The sequence below is a fragment of the Pyrus communis genome, chromosome 12 (genome assembly GCF_963583255.1).
Source record: "Pyrus communis chromosome 12, drPyrComm1.1, whole genome shotgun sequence".
Lineage (NCBI taxonomy): Eukaryota > Viridiplantae > Streptophyta > Magnoliopsida > Rosales > Rosaceae > Pyrus > Pyrus communis.
Genome location: NC_084814.1, coordinates 3,241,975 through 3,262,531, shown reverse-complemented (window position 1 = coordinate 3,262,531; position 20,557 = coordinate 3,241,975). Strand labels below are relative to the sequence as shown.

General features: G+C 37.3%; 3 protein-coding genes across 3 annotated transcripts; 2 read left to right on the top strand and 1 right to left on the bottom strand.

The window, feature by feature from the left end:
- The first annotated feature begins 1,417 nt into the window (after positions 1-1,417).
- LOC137711317 (glycine-rich cell wall structural protein 1.8-like) lies at positions 1,418-2,182 on the top strand. The gene has a single exon (XM_068450546.1). The coding sequence runs from the start codon at positions 1,418-1,420 to the stop codon at positions 2,180-2,182; it is 765 nt and encodes a 254-aa protein (XP_068306647.1).
- Positions 2,183-9,487: 7,305 nt separating this feature from the next.
- On the top strand, positions 9,488-10,207 carry LOC137711316 (glycine-rich cell wall structural protein 1.0-like). The gene has a single exon (XM_068450545.1). It carries the CDS (start codon positions 9,488-9,490, stop codon positions 10,205-10,207), a length of 720 nt encoding a protein of 239 aa, XP_068306646.1.
- A 4,373-nt stretch (positions 10,208-14,580) lies between these two features.
- Positions 14,581-18,964, bottom strand: LOC137711038 (ubiquitin carboxyl-terminal hydrolase 20-like). Its single transcript, XM_068450234.1, has 8 exons — positions 18,219-18,964; positions 17,955-18,075; positions 17,698-17,808; positions 17,341-17,513; positions 16,887-17,222; positions 16,437-16,559; positions 15,407-15,977; positions 14,581-15,311 (listed from the first exon to the last, which is right to left on the bottom strand). The coding sequence occupies exons 1-8, from the start codon at positions 18,612-18,614 to the stop codon at positions 14,944-14,946; spliced, it is 2,199 nt and encodes a 732-aa protein (XP_068306335.1). The 5' UTR covers positions 18,615-18,964; the 3' UTR covers positions 14,581-14,943.
- Between the last annotated feature and the right edge of the window lie 1,593 nt (positions 18,965-20,557).

The window sequence follows — 20,557 nt, the reverse complement described above, 5'->3', positions numbered from 1 at the left end:
TATCTTTTCAATTTTTGATCAAGGTCCTTGGGTATTAATAACATCATTAATTATTTCAATAATAAATACTTTTTATTTTTAAATATATTCCCTTAGTGTTAAAAATGTTACAATTAGTATATTTATATTTATGACTAAATTTTTTATCTTATATTTTTATTTTTAGTTTGTACCCATTTTTAATTTGCAATCCTTTTTTAATTTGTACCAATTTTCTTTTCAGTTTTAATTTGTACCCATATATTAATTTGTACCAATTTTCTTTTCAGTTTTAATTTGTACCCATATATTAATTTCTTTTTGTGCCCATATTTTTTAAAGTTTTATTTGTATTTGTGTTCATGTGTTTACGGTCACGTGACATTGTATAATTAATAAATGATAGAAAAATTACATATGGCATATTTATGTTTTATGGCTAAACTTTGTATCATATATTTATATTTTTAGTTTGTACCAACTTTTAATTTGCAACCTTTTTTTAAATTTGTAGTATTTTCTTTTTAGTTTTTATTTGTACCCATGTATTAATTTCTTTTTGCTCCCATATATTTTAAAATTTCATTTGTACTCATAATTTTTTAAACTTTTATTTGGACCCTAATTTATTTATAATGTACCCATTCTTCTTTATTAATGTACCACTTTGTTATATGTGAAATGTACCAATTTTTTTTTTTTTAAATATACCAATTTTTTTAACACTATGGATATATTCTTTTGCCATTTATTATTTCTTATTGTTACATAGTTTTTATCCATTTATTCAATCAAAACGTTTGAATTTTTTTATTGTAGCCGTTTATAATACTATTATAATGAGAGATTTTAAATTTATAGGATTATAAAACTCATAAAATATCAAACAATTAATGCCAAAACTATAAAAATACAAATATTAATGAGGTGTACAAAGTTAAGGGACTTTGATCAAACTTTGAATACTATTAAGGTTTTAGTCAAAGAGTGTTAGGGACTAGGGACCGCATCCAAAATATTATATATATATATATATATATATATATATATATAGATAAGGAAATTTTTATTTTTTGAAGGTAGCTAGATAAGGAATTAGGTCCCTATACAATCTTCAGCTTAACAAAAATGCTTGATTGAGTGAACATATAAATGTATATGGGTGACAGCAAACGATACTAGTGGGCGGGTCTGCTAGTGTAGTGAGTGTCTATACTTTATAATGGACCACCTTCTTTAGGTCACCCCAAATTCTCTCGATCTGCATGTGCTTCAACCACCCTGTGCTCAGCAGAGACGCGCTATAAGACCCTATCTCATTCCTATATATACCTGCCCTCTCTTCTCTTGCATTGTACTCCATTGTTGTTCATTCAGCTGCATTATTCCAATGACTACTCAAAATGCTCGTTCTTTTGTTTTCTTTGTGTTATTGGGTATGGGGATATGTTCTGCAGCTAGAACACTCCTAAATTATGAAGAGCCTGTCCACGTGCCTGCTGTCAACTATGGGGCAGGCCATGGCATTGGGGGCGGTGTTGGATCAGGGTATGGCAGCGGTGCTGGAGGTTATGGTGGCGGAGGAGGTGCAGGAAGTGGTGGTGGCTATGGAGCTGTAGGAGAGCATGGTGCTACTGGATATGGAGGTGGTAGTGGTGGTGGAGAAGGCGGTGGTGTTGCCTACGGACATGCTGGTGGACATGGTGGTGGCGGCGGTGGAGGCAGTGGTGGTGGTGGTGCATATGGTGTCGGGGGCTCAGGAGGGTATGGAAGTGGGGGTGGTGAAGGTGGTGGGGCTGGCTACGGCACTGGTGGAGAACATGGGGCTGGTGGTGGTGGAGGAGGAGGTGCCGGTGGTGGCAGAGGATCCGGATATGCTGGAGAGCATGGCGGTAGTTATGGAGGAGGAGAAGGTGGTGGTGCAGGTGGAGGTTATGGCGCTGGTGGAGAACATGGTGGAGGATATGGCGGTGGCGGTGGCCATGGTGGTGGTGCTGGAGGAGGTTATGCTGCTGGAGGTGCAAGTGGAGGAGGATATGGGAGCGGTGGAGGAGCTGGAGGTGGAGTTGGTGGTGGTGGTGGTGGCTATGCAGGTGGTGGTGGTGGTGGTGGAGGTTCTGGTGGCGGCAGCGGCTATGGTGGAGCTCATGGAGGAGGAGGTGGGGGTGGTGAAGGTGGTGGTCATGGCGGTTATGTTCCTTGAAATTACCTTCACTTCTTTGTCACTAAAGATTTGTATCACCTTACCTTATAAAGCTATTAATAGTAGTAAATGGGAAAACAAAATAAGGTAAACATAACGGTAAGGGGATATGTATTACTTTGAGCGTATTACGAATCCCAGTTGTATGCTACCAAAAAGGTTGTATCTATTCATGATATATGAGGATTCTTGATGACTGTTCTTCGAAATATAATAAGCCATGTTCTTTTTTTTAAGATTTGCCTTGCAGAGATATTAATTAAATTTAAATATTGATAAACTTTAACGTGGAAGATGAATCAAGTCATGAATAAATTTTATATTTTTATATTTTTATATTTTCATAAAAGTTTTATTTATAAATTAAGTTCCTTTGCCATTTCAGTTTAGTTTTACTAGTCTAATCAAGATTGATTTTGTTTCTAATTATTGGTTTAGCTTTGTACTTTATTTTTCTATAAATACCTCCTTATGAAAAAACTAACTAAATAAAGTGTTAGTGTGTGAAAACTTATATCCAAAATTTTCAAATACTATGTTAGAACTAAATTGTCCCCTCTAACCAACTAGTATTATGGTCTAGTGATATTTCTTCATTTGTAAGTGAGATGTTTGGCTCACATGTCAATTTCGTATTATATTTGTATTGAATTCGATACTTAATTACCGGCTGGCCCATTAATGTGATCTGATATCTCCCTCCACTTAAAGAAAAATATCCCCATCACTTTCCTCTTAGAGTAGAATACCGTTGTATAAATAAAATGCCTCTCACATCTCTCACTCTGAACCACCACTATCCCACCCATTTTATTCATGTTCTTCCAAGCTCCATGTAAAAGCCATTTAAATCCCCCCCTCCATTGGTTTCCTCCAAACTTGCTTCTCCTTTGCTACTTCCGCGTCTTGTTGCTTCCAAACATGGCTACAATCTTTCAAAAATTTAAGGGATGTATATGGTACCAGCTACAAATAGAAACTCTTATTTGATCACTAATTACTACAGTCTAATGATATTTTTCTCTACTAATAAGTAAAATGTTTTAGGTTCTACTTACATGAATGGTAAATTTGAACCAAATTATTATAGTTTGCTCATTGTGATTGAGCACATTCCCCACCATCTGGTGCAAGTATATTGTTGCATTAAAAATATATATAGTAAAACAGCTGTCATGTTTATTTAACATTACAATTGAAGTGTCCAGAAGTGCCCTAATAGGCCAACTTCGATTCAAGGATAGGCCTTAAAAATAAAAAAAAATTAAAAAAAGGAGGTGCTGGAATAAAAACACTTAAAGTTGGTTTTTGAACAAATAATTTATCTACACTGAGAGAAAGGAGAATGTGATAGGTTTAGCCTCATAATGGGTTAGTATTAATGTGATTCAAATTTGCTTTTTGCGAAAATCAAACCTAAAATCTCTCACTTACAAGTGAAAAAGAATATTACTAGATTGTAACACTAAGTGGCAAAACACTTAAGTTGATTAGCTCAAATAGAAATTTTTAAGATGTGAAATGTCTGCAAAACCCTTCCATATAAATCCTCTGTGCCGCCTTCATCAACTCATTTGCTCTACAACTCACTCTCTCTCCTTTGTTTTTCTTTTTTCGCTCTGCTTCTTTTCCATTCTCTTTTGTGCATCAAAATCAGCTTCAACGAGTGTCATGACAACCCCAGATCTCACGACAAATTCTAACTTTCCTTTTCCCTATTTCTCCGAGTGGGACATTGCGAACCGCCGTATCTAAAGTCACATGAGTCAAACTCGATCTCTCTGCAAATCTCACTCTCTCGCAGAGTAGGACTCGATCTCAACTCGTTCCAATTCGATCTTTTGCCAATCTGAGTTTGTTCTACCTTTGTGAATCATTCTTGTTGTGTCTGAAAGTAACCCATTGTTATCCTCTTGCTTGAACAATATCAACAATAATTAAATAATGGTACAAATAGACATCATTATGGATGTACTGTTATAATATAATATCATCTCAATGTACTATCTGCATTATCTCAGGGTAATCGATCGAGATCGTAACAATATTATCTCAATACATTACTGTTGGACTCGATCTCGACTCGTTCCAGTTCGATCTTCTGCCAATCTGAGTTTGTTCTACCTTTGCGAATCATTCTTATTGTGTCTGCGAGCTGATAGGAGCATATTTATGCAACTTAGTTTGCTTGTTTTCGTGCATTTATGTTATTAGTTTTTAGTTATTTTAGTTCTTTAAGTTTCTTTTGTGTGTTTTCAGGTTCATAAGACGTATTTGGCGAAATGATGCATTTTGGAGCCTTTTGGAGCACTTTAGGGCACAAATTGGATAGCTTATGCTTAGAGCAAAAGGAATGGACGAAATTGAAGAGTTGATGTCACAAGGATTCCTACTACGACAAGGATTCCTACTACAACAAGGATTCCTACTACGACGAGGATTCCAATTACGAGAAGGTTTCCAAATTGAAGGAGGTTTCCCACTCACATGAGGATTCCTAGTTGGACGAGGATTCCTAATCGCACAAGGATTCCTACTTGAAGTAGAAAAGTTAAGCCAAAGTTTCCTATTTTGGTTGACCTTTCCTAAATCAAGAACGCTCTAAGTTTTAGCAACTAAGATGGCTCCCGAGCACCCTTGGACAACAAACAAAGGTTCTTTGCAACTTTCCCTTCCTTGCCATGCAAGGAAGGTTGTTTCCCTTTCTTTGTGTAAACTTCCCTATTTTCCATCTGTGTTAGGACCTTTCCCTTATTCTAATACCTCTTGCTTTGTGTCTTACCTTTCCCTAAACTATGTGCCGCACCCTTCCCTTGTGTTTCCTAATTTCAATTTCCTATTTCCTAGTTTAATTCACTTTCCTAGTTCTAAAACTTTCCCTAAAGTCCTAATTTATTCTAAAAATAATTAATACTTTAAATATTTATTCTATAAATAATTAATACCTAAAATATTATTCTATAAATAATTAATGCCTTAAATATTTAGTCTATATATAATTAATTGCTTAATCCATACAATTATTTTCAGCATAAGTACGATATTCATTGAAGATTGTAAACACATATAAACCGAGGATAGAGTGCTTACATTAGGTTTCAAAAAAAAAAAAAAAAAAACCAACAGGAATTGAAACCTAATTAAGTCCAAATAAAACATAATTAAGTCCGAATACATAACATATAAAAACCACCTTAAATTTAAATATTGTCATACAAAACATAAATTTAAAACTACTATTTGGATGATCCTGGTCCATCCCGTAAGACTTCATAACACCATCAATTGTAACCTCCCTCCAACGCATTATCCATCAACTTCATCAACTGTTCATTCATATCATCCTAACCTACCTATAAATATTCGTTTCTGCTGTCCTAATTCTTCACAATTCTATTACCTTTGTCGCGCAAACACCTGTATTAAATGCGGTATTAATTCTTCGAATTCACATTCAGTAAATGGTCAAAATTGATAGGAACTTGCGTGACGAATTATTGGTAGCACAAATTCTCCTTTTCGTTGCACAAGTTGTTCGAGCCAAACAAAATTACCCCGTGTTTCCTTGCTCACTTTACGCGACGCAAGCGATTATTCGTCGCGCGAAGTGTTCTTGCGCGATGGAACTCTTTGTCACGCAAATTATTTTTTTTCTCCTCTCTTTTCTATTTCGCACGACGAAGTGTACTTTTCGTCGCGCAAGTACGTCTTGTGTGGCGAAATATTGTTCATCGCGCAAAATATCGTCACGCAAGCTGTTTTTTCTACTAGTATGTCCCACACCAAAATTAACTACTATTACTATCATCCAATAATAAATCAGAAAGTACATCAAGTGACTCATCGACTTGCGAGGTTTAGTCGAACTATTGATCACTAAGTTTCGTTGACATTTTTAAGTTTTTTAGTTGTTTTATATTTTAAATAAATTCCTATTTATTAAGAAGTCAGTTGCTTTACCCATTCCTTAGGAGAATCCCATTTGATTAGGAGATTTCTTTTACCCATTCCTTCTGGATATGTGCAACAAGGAAGTGAGGAGAAAGTTTACAAATTGAAGAAGGCTTTGAACGGACTGAAACAAGCGCCTAAAGCTTGGTACAATTGTATAGATGCCTATTTCTCAGGATTCCAGAAATGTCCACATGAGCGTACTTTGTTTGTCAAGTCTGAGGATGGAGTTAAATTTTTAATTATATGTTTATATGTAGATGATCTTATTTGCACAAGGAATGATGGCATAATGTTTCAAGAGTTCAAAAATTCCATGAAGGCTGAACTCGAGATGGCTGATTTGGGAATGATGCATTATTTTCTTGGAATTGAATTGGTGCAATCATCAGCAGGAATTTTCATTACATAAAAGAAGTATGCAAAGGAAATTTTGGAAAGGTTTAATTATCAGAATTGCAATTCAGTCAAAAATCCAATTGAACCAGGTTTGAAGTTGCATAAGGATCTTGGTGGCTAGAGAATGGATAGCACCTGCTACAAACAGATGGTTGGAAGCTTGATATACTTAACAGCCACTAGGCCAGATGTCATGTGTGCAGTAAGTCTCCTAAGTAGGTACATGGAATTTCCAACAAATCTTCATTTTCAAGCTGCAAAAAAGGTGTTTCACTATCTACAAGGCACAAGTGATTTTGGAGTCTTTATAAGAAAGGAGAAGTTTCAAGACTTATTGGATTCACTGATAGTGATTATGCAGGTGACTTAGATGATAGAAGTACTTCTGGTAGTGTTTTTATGATGAGTTCACGAGCTATGTCATGGTCATCAAGAAAGCAGCAGCTAGTTACTTTGTCCACAACTGAAGTAGAGTTTATAGTTGCAGCAACATCTGCATGTCAAGCTATATGGCTTAGAAGAATTCTTGAAGAGTTACACTTTCAGCAACATGAACCTATAGTAATCTATTGTGACAACAGTTCAGCAATCAAGCTCTCTAAAAATCCAGTTCTACATGGAAGAAGCAAACACATAGATGTGAGATATCACTTCCTTCGTGATCTTACAAATGAAGGGACCATTGATTTAGTTTATTATCGAAGTGAAGATCAGGTTGTAGATATCTGACCAAGCCACTCAAGTTGGATGCATTGAGAAGCTGCGTGGTTTACTTGGAGTGTGTTCATTTAAACATCTTAAGCAAGAAAGGTTGGCTGCCTTGGCAGGTTTTGTGATGGTAGAAGCTGACGAGCTTGATGATGAAGCCTTTATGATGGTGTCTAAACCCTAAACTGTTTTCATAGAAATCAGTTTAACGGCGGGTGTTAAGTTTTTTAGTTGTTTTTTATTTTAAATAAATTCCTATTTATTAGGAAGTCAGTTGCTTTTGTAGACATCGAAATTTCAGTAAAACAAATGTTCACCAATGCATTAAAGTTTTGACGTGTCAAGGCATACATGGCATACGCCACGTGTTGTACAAATTGTACACATGGCGTGTGACTCAACAAAATAGGAAGAAATACCCTTGAAGGATTAAACAAGTTTTTCTTCTCATTTTGGGCAATGACAAGGCAAGTACATTTCAATCCATTGAGGATCAAAACAAGTTTTTCTTCTCATGTTGGGCAATGACAAGGCAAGCACACTTCAATCCATTACGGATCAAAGCAAGTTTTTCTCATTTGGGCAATGACAAAGCATACACATTTCAAGTTTAAAATGGTATTAAGTGGGAAATTAGGCCATAACTTACACCACTTCAATTTCAATATTGCATTAAGTGGGAAATTAGGCCATAAGTTAGACCACTTCAAGTTTAAAATGGTATTAAGTGGGAAATTAGGCCATAAGTTACACCACTTCAATTTCAATATTGCATTAAGTGGGAAAATTAGGCAATGGTGCTTGGAAAGGAAAAAAATATTTTGTGGTGGTGATTCATTCTCAAAGCCTATAAATAGGCTTCTCCATCAAGGTATCAGGCATCAACCAATTCACAAATACATTTCTCTACTCCCAAATTGGAAGAGAATTCCCCAAATCCTTGAAGCTTTGAAACTCCAAAGCTTCCAACCATCCAAATTCCCAAGAAAAGCCAACACACACCAAAACCAATTCACAAATACATTTCTCTACGCACCAAAATCTTGAAGCCTTAAAGTTCTAAAGCTCTCAAGAAAATCCTGAAGGATCAAGAAAGCACTCTTCGTTTCTTCGTCAAATCCTCCTTCAAGATCAAGCCCCAACGGCCCTTGAAGAACTTCCACCAGCTCAAGATCAAGCCCCGACGGCCCTTGAAGAAAGTGTTCATTGTTCATCAACTGTTCATCCTAAGATCAAGCCCCAACGGCCCTTTGGATCAACAACCTCAACAAATCCACACATCCAATCGTTCTTCAAGATTAAGCCCAAAAGCCCTTGAAGATCCGCTCATCCATCAACCTTCAAGATCAAGCCCAAAAGCCCTTGAAGAAATCCACACAACCATTATTCAAGATCAAGCCCCGACGGCCCTTGAAGAAAGTGTTCATCCGTTCATCAACTGTTCATCCTTAGATCAAGCCCCGACGGCCCTTTGGATCAACAACTCATCCACAAACCTACACCCTACGAAGATAGAATCAGATGACCAAATTTGAGAGAGATCGTAACCCCAAAATCATAAACACAAAAATATTATTTTTGTACACGTTATTCTTGTTTCTTGTTTCAAGGAATCTTTCGTGTTCACCGCTTTTACCCATTATTTAGGAGAATCCCAGTTGATTAGGAGATTGTTAGTCATGGGATAGTCGTTGCTATTTTTTCTACAATTTAGTTATTTGTAATTCTATTTAAGTCAAACTCATTTCAATGAATAGTATGCAATTTAAGTTACACCGCCTTCATTTCTTACTTCACAGTAAGTATTCTAATCCAATCGTCCGGACCAGGTTCAAATAAATTTAAGTTATCCAATCTAATCCCTGCGACCAGGTACCAAATGGAACCTAACATTCTTAGTGTATAGTGTGAAATATCGAGTCCACAGCCGGCGGCGCTTCCAGATGCATATACAGATGTGGAGGACAGCGTAAACACACTACAAGATTAAGTGAGTGAGTGAGTGAGTGAGTGAGTGACATTATAGTAGATTGAGTGGGTGCATCATAAATTTAATCGAGCATGTGGGTGCCCACATAATCCCCTTTCTTCTTAATTTGCATGTGCTTTCGTTCACGCTCTCCCTTAGTGGACGCGGTTTTGAAACCCCATCTCATTCGACGTTCCTATAAATACCCTCCTTCCCCTGGGTTCTAAGCATAAGCTTGTGGGATTCGATCGAGTGGCAGTAACCTCTCAGTCCCAGTCATGGCTCCTCCTCAAAAGATTGCTAGCGTTGCTTTCCTTGTGATGTTAAGTTTAGGAATTTGTTGTGCCACCAGAGCCCTTTTTACTACTGAACAATTTGGAGCCCACACCCTGTCTACTACTGATGCTGTAGGAGGGGGATATGGTGGCGGTAGTGGAGAAGGGGGTGGTGCTGGCTACGGAACTGCTGGTGGGGGAGGACACGGTGGTGGAGGCGGTGGCGGTAGTGGTGGTGGCAGTGGTGCTGCAGCTGGAGGTGCTGGGTTTGGAAGTGGGGCTGGTGAAGGAGGAGGTGCAGGGTATGGTGCTGGAGGAGAACATGGGGCTGGATATGGTGGAGGTGGCGGTGGTGGTAGCGGTGGTGGTGGTGGAGGAGGTGTAGGTTCTGGAGTAGGGGGTGGTGAAGGAGGTGGTTCTGGAGGTGGTTATGGTGCTGGAGGAGGAGCAGCAGCAGGTGGTGGCCATGGAGGAGGAGGAGGTGGTGGTAGTGGTGGTGGTGGAGGTGGTGGCGCAGGTGGTGCTGGATATGGAAAAGGTGGAGGGGCTGGTAGCGGAGCTGGTGGTGGCTATGGTGGTGCTGGTGGTGGTGCTGGTGGCGGAGGTGGTGGCGGCTCTGGTGGTGGTGGAGGTGGTGGAGGTGCACATGGCAGTGGTGGAGCTGGCTATGGAGGTGGTGCAGGGAGTGGTGAAGGTGGTGGTCATGGTGGCTATGCACCTTGAAAACACCTTTCTTACTGCTTCAGTCACTATGGATCAAACCTCTTTTTGCCAAAAATATTATGAAAAATAAATTTCCCGGGTTAAGAAGATGGTTATTATTAAACCACTGTAAAAATGGAACAGATCGACTTCTGTGGTTGGATCAAATTGATAATCGACCAGGAATATTGATCTTCCATATTATTTGTACTATCTATATTGTGGTTAAAATTTCAATTTAATCCTTCTCAATAAAGATCTCTAGAATTTATGTTTGGTTGATGAATCAAAAACAAAATTTTTTGGTCCAACAACATGCGTGTAAATGAAAAATCCGACTAACGAATCTTTAACGCCTGATTCATGTCAAAATAAAAGAAGAGAGATGAGGAAAGAAATCTGTCTTTACATCTTGAAGTACTACTTTGTTTTCACAAACTTATCACTTTAGTGAATGACCTTCAATCTTCTCTAAAAATCTCTTCAGAAAAAGGAATTCATGCCGATGCATATGAGCCAACATGTTCCAATAACATAAGGAAGTTGAGATTCCATCATAGAACTAATTAACATTAAGAAATAGAAGCTCAAAGTTATTTAAACCATACAGAGGTTTTTTTTTTTTCCCAATGAGGGACAACTCTCAAGTCTCTAAACAAAATGTACATAGAAGAGTACACAGTGGAAACCAAAAACCTAAAAATTAAAAGGAAAACTAATGAAAATGGCTTGAAAACTTTAAGTTTTAAAGATAAAGACAAAATAAGAGGTAAAGTAAATAGTACCAGGATTAACTTTTTAGTGTTAAAATGTGATTTTTCATTAAAGTAAACAGTACAGGAAACTTTTCGTTAAAGTTCCCAAAATTAAAAGCAATTTTGTTGTAGGTTTTCTTTTCTAATTTTTGTTTCCTACTTTCTCTTCATGTATTTCCACTCCCTTCCTCATCTCTTCATCCACCAGTCTTTATTTTTCCTCCTCCCTCCTCCTTGTACATTTATCTTATTAAGAAGTAAAAATAAAAAGCAAAACGATTATCCAACGAGCCAAAATTCATTTTCATGTGAATTCTAGATTACGACCATGATACTTTAAAAGCTTTCACAGATACATGATAATGGAAATTACATTTTGTTTTTCTGTCGACCTTTTCTTCATCCCCATTTTGTCAATGAGTTTGCTTTGCGTAAAAATTCGATTTTGTTTTCTTCTTTTTGTTTCAATAGAAAGGTATCCCAAACCTAGAAGATCAGCATGTATATATGATATCCAACAAGAAGCATATAGAGATACCAAATTCTTATTCCACCAGAAAACTATCTTGGCAAAGTACATTTTCCAAACAAAAGGTGATTAATTTGATGGCCTGACTCTCAAGTGGAACAAAGTAAAGAAAAAAAAAACCATGGCCAAGTTATTAGTTATTGCATCTCTATCCTCTATTAGTTTCTGCCTGCCTAGGTGATCATTTCAGGTCCTTCCCATCTTGATCCTTTTCCTCAGGGTCTTGATCTTGTGCTTGTTTCTTAAGAATTCCCTTTAAGTGGTCGGAAATCGGGATGTGCGGAGCAGGAGCACTGTCCATAGTTTCTATCATCGACCGGCCTCTAATCATGTCAACCTCCCCATCTTCATTCATCATTACCATATTACATTGAAGTTTTCCAGCGTAAAATTTTCTGTCATTTTTCTGGTGCCTGCATTTGTAGACATCCTATTAAAATGTCACACGGAACAGCATAATTTTGTGAGGGTATATAACTATACATCAATTGTTTAGTATGCCAGTATATTCAGACTTATAGGCTGACTATTTTGAAATGCTAATAACAATTATTTGCGGAATAACTTGCTAAAGAAGTATAAACAAAATCCAAGATCTTTGATTTAATGCTTGCATATATACCTGTCGAAAACCACCCATGTCGAGTGAAGGGCTGCAATTTGCTCAACAACCAGCGAGCGTGAGGGATAACCCATTATAACTTTCTTCTGTGGAAAAACCTGCATGAACATGCGATACACAAGCAATGATATGTATACGGAGACTCAGTATGATACAACATGATAGCACCGTCTGTTCATATAGGCTTGATTGTTATACGTACCCCATATTTATTGCAAAGGTCTACGACTTTCTGAAGCTTTAGATATTTGATGTCACTCCTCGACTCATTTTTCTCTTTGAAAAATGATAGTTCTTCTAATCCCACCGGCCAAACATCCAGCCATGTCTTGGAAGAGACTGCAGATTTCCACCACCCAAGTATTCCATCTCACACGAGGCAAAATCTAGTTTACGTATAGCTAGCTATATAGTTCCATATGCTAATCAACTGTTAATTTAATTAACACATCAACTGACGGTATGCGTGTCTAATTAATTAAAATGCGATCCTGACTGATCCCTCTATCATAACTATGAAATATTCTCTCCAAATGAAAAGGCATACATGCACTTAATTAGCTAGAAATTGCGTTAAAAACTGCTATGCATTTAGAGCTAATTTGCACACAATACATATACTCACGGGGAATGTTAAGCCATGGCATGACACCAAGAAGAGTGACAGTAGAACCGGCGTTGATTACAATATTCTCGAGCACCCATTCAAGTGGCTCCGTTGTGAACTCTTTCATGCCATCCATCACGATAAGTACATGTTTCGGAGTGTTCATCGACTCCGATGACTCCTTCATAATGTCTTTGTCCATTGCTTTCCTGTTCCGGCTGAGAATAGATTTTCCCATTAGTTTCTGCTTCTTACCTCCTTTTTCGAAGCCAAGCTTGTTGTGCAAATGCTCAGCCCGGAGAAAGAGATGGAGTACCCAAAAGGGAGTAGATACAGGAACTTCATATTCCTTAAATAGTTAATCAAACTTTGTTTTAAAGGAAAAAACCAAACCTAAGGGCTTGGTAAAACCAAAACTACGTAAGCAAACTTTGTTTTCAAGGGAAAAACCGAAATTATGGGCTTTAAAACCAAGGAATGGGCATAGTTATGGTACGTATTTTGACATAAACAAAGATTTGTGGCAATCTCCATTCATGACAAAGGATTATAGGATTATTCAATTTCAGGTTTTGATTTTCCCTAAGATTTATCAAGATGCTCATTCTTAAATCCACGGCCATATTATTTAGCTATTAACAAGAAAGTTGTAAGCTCACCAGCAAACTAATTCTCCTTAAACATATCTCCATATAATTTGAGTGGTGAAGCTATACAATTTGTGAAGTGATTATGTTTTTTTGTTTTTTTGGATATTCATGCTTAGCCAAATCAAAGATGAACATTAACACCCGCCTCAGCGGCTAATACACTGAACAACCATTTTTGTAGTAAATGTGTTAGTATTTAGGGATCATCTGCCAATTTTCTCCTTACAAGACTATACTAGTCTTCTAATCCTAGCCGTCCATATAAACCCAGCGATTGTGATTATGCCATGTTCAAATTAGTTTTATCTTTGACGTTCCCGTAATTTCCTAATCGAGGGTACTTTACAATATTTTGCACCTGGAATAGAATGCACTCTTTAAACTAGTGTCTCCAGCATGTCTACTTTTCTAATTTGTGACAATTGTGCTTCAACTTAACACCAATTTAACATTGCTTAAAAAAATTAAAAATAATAAAAAAGGGGACAACTGGTGACAAGCCACGATTATTCACTCCTTCGGGGGTCGGGAAGACTCACAAAGGCATTTCAGCCTCTCCCTGAGGACAAGTCTGGCTTCCACACCAGCGGGTTTCGAACCCGAAGACCTCCTGTTTTTAGTTTGAATAAAGCCTCGAAATCCACCATTTACCTCTTGACCACCAGCTTATGATTACCGATTTAACATTGTTAACTTTTTCAAAAAAAAAAAACTTACAGCATCTCACGGCCAATAACTGAAATCACCTTACCCATATCTCCGCAGCCATAAGAAGCAATGTTGTTGCAAAGAGCCTTATCTGATCGATCTAGCCATCAACAATTTTTTTTGGTATTTTGGAATTGAGGATGGCCACAATTCATTTTTTCTAGGTTCTTTCTGGAATTTGATGATAGCCACAATTCATTTTTTATGGAATGAGAATAGCCACAATTCATTTTATGGGTTTCTAGGTTCTTTCTAGAATTTAAGGATAGCCACAGTTGCTTAAAAACCAAAGAAAGCCCAAGATTTCAATTCCTTCAAGAGCATTGTGTTGATTTGGATTTCGTAGTTGATTTTGTATGCTCCCAGACTCGGATGTAGTAACAAAAATTGCAAGGAAATGGCCGCCGACGAGGTTGTGCGTGGTTTGGTGGGTGGCTATCGAGTAGGTGGACACTTTGGCTCCTTTTGTTTTTCTTTAATTTTTATTTATTTGTTATATTCGCCTTTAGAAAAGATAACACTATTAAATTAAAAGTTAAGTTCATAAATAACTATCAAAATATTAGACAAAAGACAAATGAAACACTGAATCTGGGACAACAAACCCGCAACCCCTTGAGCTACACTCAAAAGACCTACCTTTTGCTTCTTTCGTTACCAAACACGACCACACGTTGAAAGTTGCGGTGATGTGAAAGTAATAAGAGGATAATTTTGCAGCCGACGCGTTGGCTTCTGGAAGGCACTCCTCGGATCCTTCTATTTGGCTTAATTCCCTGCCTATAGAAATTTTGAACAAACTCGTCTTTACAATTGTTGTCTAACTGGAGAAAGCTTTGAAGGCAAATGATCGATCAAAGCAACTCTGCAACGTAAAAACTGACACTCAGCGTAATGCAGCTGCCACAGGACGCATAGTGTGGTTGGTTTTAAGGCTGCCACCAGCACGGCTGACCTTTTTGCACGGCGAAGATCCCGCTCTCTTCCTTTTCTTGTCCAATGAACTTCCATTCTGAGGTCCTACCATGGCCGCTAGGAGTTGGCTTGCCCTGCCCTTAGTCAGACTTTTCTTTGAAAGATATCTGACAGCTTCAGTTCTCTCTGCATCATCTACAACATTGTTCGACGCTCTTTTACACAAGGCATTGTCTGCTGACTTCAAATGATCCTTTCGAATAGCATTGTTCAATGATCTTTTACAGGTCACATTGTCCGCTGACTTCACATGATCGCATGGAAGATGAAAACTTGGTTCTGCAAAAATTCCATTCACACTCATTAAGTTGGTTGCATTTATAAAATTCATGAGAAAGCCAATAAATTTTTCTGATCAGATTGAATTTGCTTACCTGGAGACTCAAAAACCAAATCCAGACTTGGAGATCTGGGTGGCGTCATAGGTTGGAGAATAACTTTAGCAGACCTTTTGTGGCAGCTATTTGCAACGGGAGTTGATGTACTACATATATTCTCAGTGTTGCCCAACGTTTTATCAAAATTGTTTCTTCCCCCACCTGGAGTTGAAGAATCAATGGCAGCACCAGTATCTGTAGTCTCCTGGGAACAACCAGCATCACGCCTAGGTCCATTAATCCGTTCAGAAAGTTCACTAGCTTCACCTCTAGTGTCAGAGACGTCAACCTCTTTAGGTCTCACTTGATGCAACGAAAGAGTAACCGTCTCACAAGCATCTCTGGGTTCATTGGCAGCACAACAATCAACATAATTCACAATCGGGGATAAATTATTGGTGCTCTCAACATTCTCTAGAACTGACTTAGGTGATGTACTCATAACAGCTGGATTCAAGCATGGCTTTAGTGCTTCCACTACACTCAAAAACCAGGGAGTACCCTTCCTTGCATAGAACAGAATGTATGCCTCCTGTGATAGAACAAATTCTTCTCGTACCCTAGTGACCTGTAAAGAGGACATAGAATGGACCCTTTAATGTTTATTTTTGTTTTCTTTTGGTCTAACAAAAAAAATTAATATTTAAACAAGAAAATTAATATTTAAAATAAATAACGGTTGAGGGTTAAATAATCCAACTATACTACCACAGATCATCAAATTCATCTATGTGGTAAGGAAAACCTCAAGGGAAATTATGCCAAAAGAGGTACAATGAACCTTAAAAAAAAATTACCACGTATAAACATATAGCAAGAACAAAGGTCAGAAGTTCCTAACAGATTATAGCAAAACCAACACACGGTTCAGGCCAAAAAGATCATTAATACGAAAACAAATAAAAGACATGAATGGCCCCAACCACTTCCACACACACACACACACACCAGATTCACAAGAATTATAAAGCCGCGGAGGTAAAACAGTTACCGTGAATACTAAAGAATTTATACAGGAAATATTTACCCTTGAGTCATCCAACCTATGCCATGTATCTGGAGAGGACCGAATGAAGCAAAAGTAATGCCCAGAAGTAGATGAGAACCCAACATGCTCCACAATTGCATAAAGTTCGTACTTCAATTCCACCTATTGAAAAGAAACAGGGACTTAGAATTTGAGAAAAACATCCATTTTTTCATTTTGGTACATTAAAAGAGATTGAAACCCTTGATGTACCCTAATCCTAACCCATTACCCCTACCTTTCTCACCAAACGAGCCCACCCCAAGGGCTTGAGAGACAACACACAATTAAACATACCTAACTGGTGACATAACATTCAGCAGACCTTTTTTGTAAGATCATCTGATCATTATCATGTATTAACAAACCCTACATTTCTTGTAACTGATCTCAAGTTGGCTAATGAGGTAATCAGTAGTAATGTACATAAACTAATAAACAGCAACTCACATCGATGTCACTGCCACCAGTGTAGGGCTTCAAGTCCAACTCCAAAGGAAATTCTACATGTTTTTCAATCTTCTGAACATTAGATCCGTCAGTCTTAAATCTCTTCAGGTGAAATGCAGCAACTTGAGGGGCCTGGTCAACAACAAGCTGCTTCTCCACTGATACTTTTTCCATGCACTTCTCACATGTAAACTTTGTCTCCGAGTCATTGATATTTTCTATCTTAGTGAAGGACTCCAAGGCCCTTGGAAGAGTGTCTGCTTCTTCAATCTCCAGACTCAGATCAATCAGAGGTTCGTATGTGTCAGAACAATGACCGCAATTGCAACATCGGAGCTGAAAGCAATTCATACATATAAAAATCAACAAATATAAATTAAAGATTAATTTTCCAGGTTTCCAATCAAATTTTAACCATAACAGGAAAAACAATGGCTGCCAGATCTAGTCATACTTTGCTTACGAGACGACCACCAAAAACCTTTTCCACAAGGTTTTTATCTTGCACAGATGAACTCTCGTCCTTTTTCATAGAACCCATGGAAGATCTCTCAAGTTTATCTAAAAAACATTGCAAGAACTCATGGGCATCTTCTTGCTGGTATCTTTGGAAGTAAGATGAGATGTCTAGTAGCATGGGGGTTAAGAATCACATTCCAATGTAAAATTCTCGGCAAAAACTCATTTTCAAATCTACAAGTAATATTACAAACTCTACAAAAATTGGTGCAATGAAAAATCAAAATTTTACAAATAAAAAGCCAAAGTTGTTTTTGCACATAAATATAAATTCATATGAACGAAAGGATACGATTCAAATTGTCAACAAGTTTCCATGGCGAAACAACTTTTCCTGAAGAAGCTATTGAAAGATCAATGTGGTCACGAAGAGCACAAAGAACGCAGAATCTTTCACTACCACCTAAATACTCCCAATTTCAGATTTCAATCAGTAAAATTGAATAAGAAATCTCCATAAACCAACTAGCTTCACAATGCTTCCAACAATTGAGATAAATTAATAAATGATAATATGGGAAAATTACAAATAGAAACTAAAGGTCGTACGATCACACGGCATCAAATGATTGGAAGAACGAAGACCCTCCAAGAGCGGCACAGTGTGCGTAAAGCATTGCAGAATCGCATTCATAAAGCAAGTGTTACCTAGATTTGCAAGCCCTGCACTCTGCAACACCAAAACCACAACAAATCTCAACATCCCAAGATTACTCAAATCAAGATTAAACCCAAAAATAAAATAAAAAATAAAAAAAATAAAAAAATAAAAACAAAGAAATAATGAAAGAAGCATTAAAACTAATAACATACCACCATAGAGGGCTTGGTTTCTTCCTTATGAAACTGTGATTCCAAGGAAATCGGCGATCCCTTGGCAGAAGACCATGAATTCCACGGAGAATACCAAGAAGAAGAAAATCGTGAAGAATCGGAAGAATTCAATTCATAAATTGATAAATTATTACCAACAAGATTGAGAGGCGAAGGCGGTGGAGAAGGTTCAGCTTCTTCTTCTCGTACTTGTTCAAAAATTGGTGAAGACCCGCTAGGGTTTGGTAAAGAAGAATCCAAAGATTGGTCGCCTAGGGGTTTCAGAGTCGAAGACGGCCAAAACCCATCTGCCTTTTCTGGCATACAAACCAAAGCAAGGTCGTCCATGGCGTCAGACTGCGAAAATGGCGGAGACCCATCGAGGGCTTCTGCCATTGAAGCTGGAGGAGATGGAGTTCCCAGTTGGGTGCTTGGTTTCTGAGAGATGGATTTCGATTCGGGACTCCGAAGAGATGAAGGGATGGGATTTACAGAGAAATGAAAATTGAGTGTGAAATTGGAATTTGGGTTTTGGCTCCACAAATTAGGAGGGAAATGGGGATTTGGCTTTTTAATTTTTTGAGAGGTTTTGGATTTTCATATTTTTGGGGGGTTTGGAATTTGAGGAGTCGGTTGGGAAGGAGAGGGAAAAAGTTAAAAAGTGGTTGAAAAAAAAAATTAGGGTTTGGGAAAAGGAGGGAAAACTCAATTTTGGGGCCAAATTTGGCTAGAGTGGGAAAGAGTGAAAGACTTGAGCTTCTCCACCACTTTTCTTCCAACTACGCAAATATTAAAAAAAATAATAATAATTAAAAATCCTAAAACTTAGAGAAGAAACTAGCTGCTTCCACTAAAGTCAACTGCGCCTCCATCACAAAGCCACCCCTACTAAGAGAATGAACAAACAAAACGATTGGATTAACGAAAAATGGGGGTGAACGAGCCACCCACATAGTGAGCAGTCATATAATTCTACCAAATAGTATTAAAAGCACTTTAAAACCACACAACATCAAAGTGCGCTGCCGAAGAGAGATGCCCAATAAGTTAATTGACGGAGGTTTATGATGAAGACTTATGCTATAAAACAACAATTGAGTAAACGAGGACAAGAAAGCCCAGATCTAAGACAAGCTCGTAGAATTGAGACAAAAGCTCAGGGCACCAAACAAGGACCAAAGCTAATAAGAGAAGATAAATAAAGACTAATGATACAAGGCTAGAAGGAACAAGAAAAGTTAGAGTTGACGCTGACCCCAGCCCTGGGACTAGAGTCGGCAGCAAAGAGAGAGAGAACTACGTTTTTGCCTTTCCACGAGCAAGAGAGTTGGGGATTTTTGCCTTCTTGCACACACATGATGTGTTAGCCATCTTGTATTAAGGAGTGTAGAATTTTCATTTTACAAAAAAAATTGTTATTGGTATTCTAAAAATTTTCATTTTGCACTCCAAATTTTCTATAATTAAAAAGAAAAATACACTTATAAGGAGTGTAAAATGAGATTTTTTCAGTGCTAATAACAGTTCCTTTAAAAGAGTTATTAAGAGTTAATGTTACGCCAACTTGCACAAATAATCCACACTGTCATATATGTTTACATGTCAAATTTTTTTATTATTTATGTAAGATTAAAAATAATTCATAATAAATTGCATTGTTCTCCCAAATGAAAAATAATTCATAATAAATTGCATTGTTCTCCCAAATGACATTGTGTTGAGAGTTGAATCTCAACATCGAGAAAAAAAATGGACATTGAATGTGCTTATAAGTAATTAGACTATTCTTCATATTGTTAATTGAATTATGATTGAACCTCAACTTCTTCACATTGTTTCTAAAGTTTTGCTTATTCGTTATCCTCTAGCTGAGCATGAATTTATTTGGGCTTCTTCTCCTTCATCGGTCTCAGCCTTTTGACACTAAAGTCATCTCCAATCGAAAGGGCTACGTTTAGCCTCCGCTCATATTATAGCCTTGCAAAAAATTATTTTATAATGAACAGTGGCATATCATATCTATATACAATCTCCAACCGAATGGGCTATATTTTTAGCCCCCTCAATAATTTATTATTTCAAGTTTGTTTTTTAATTTTATCGGTTAATTGAATTAAACTACCATATTAAAATAAGGTTTCCGAACATATTTTGAGGGTCACTTGTCGTTAAATGTTGTTTTAATTTTCATGTTATTAAATATTTTAATTTTACTTGCATGTTAACAACTTAGACATTAAAATGAGATAAGATAATATAGAAAGGAGAAAGGGGCATGAGAAATGATGTAGAATTGGCTAAGGTATTTATAGTTAGAATTTTTTTTTTTTAATTTTGTC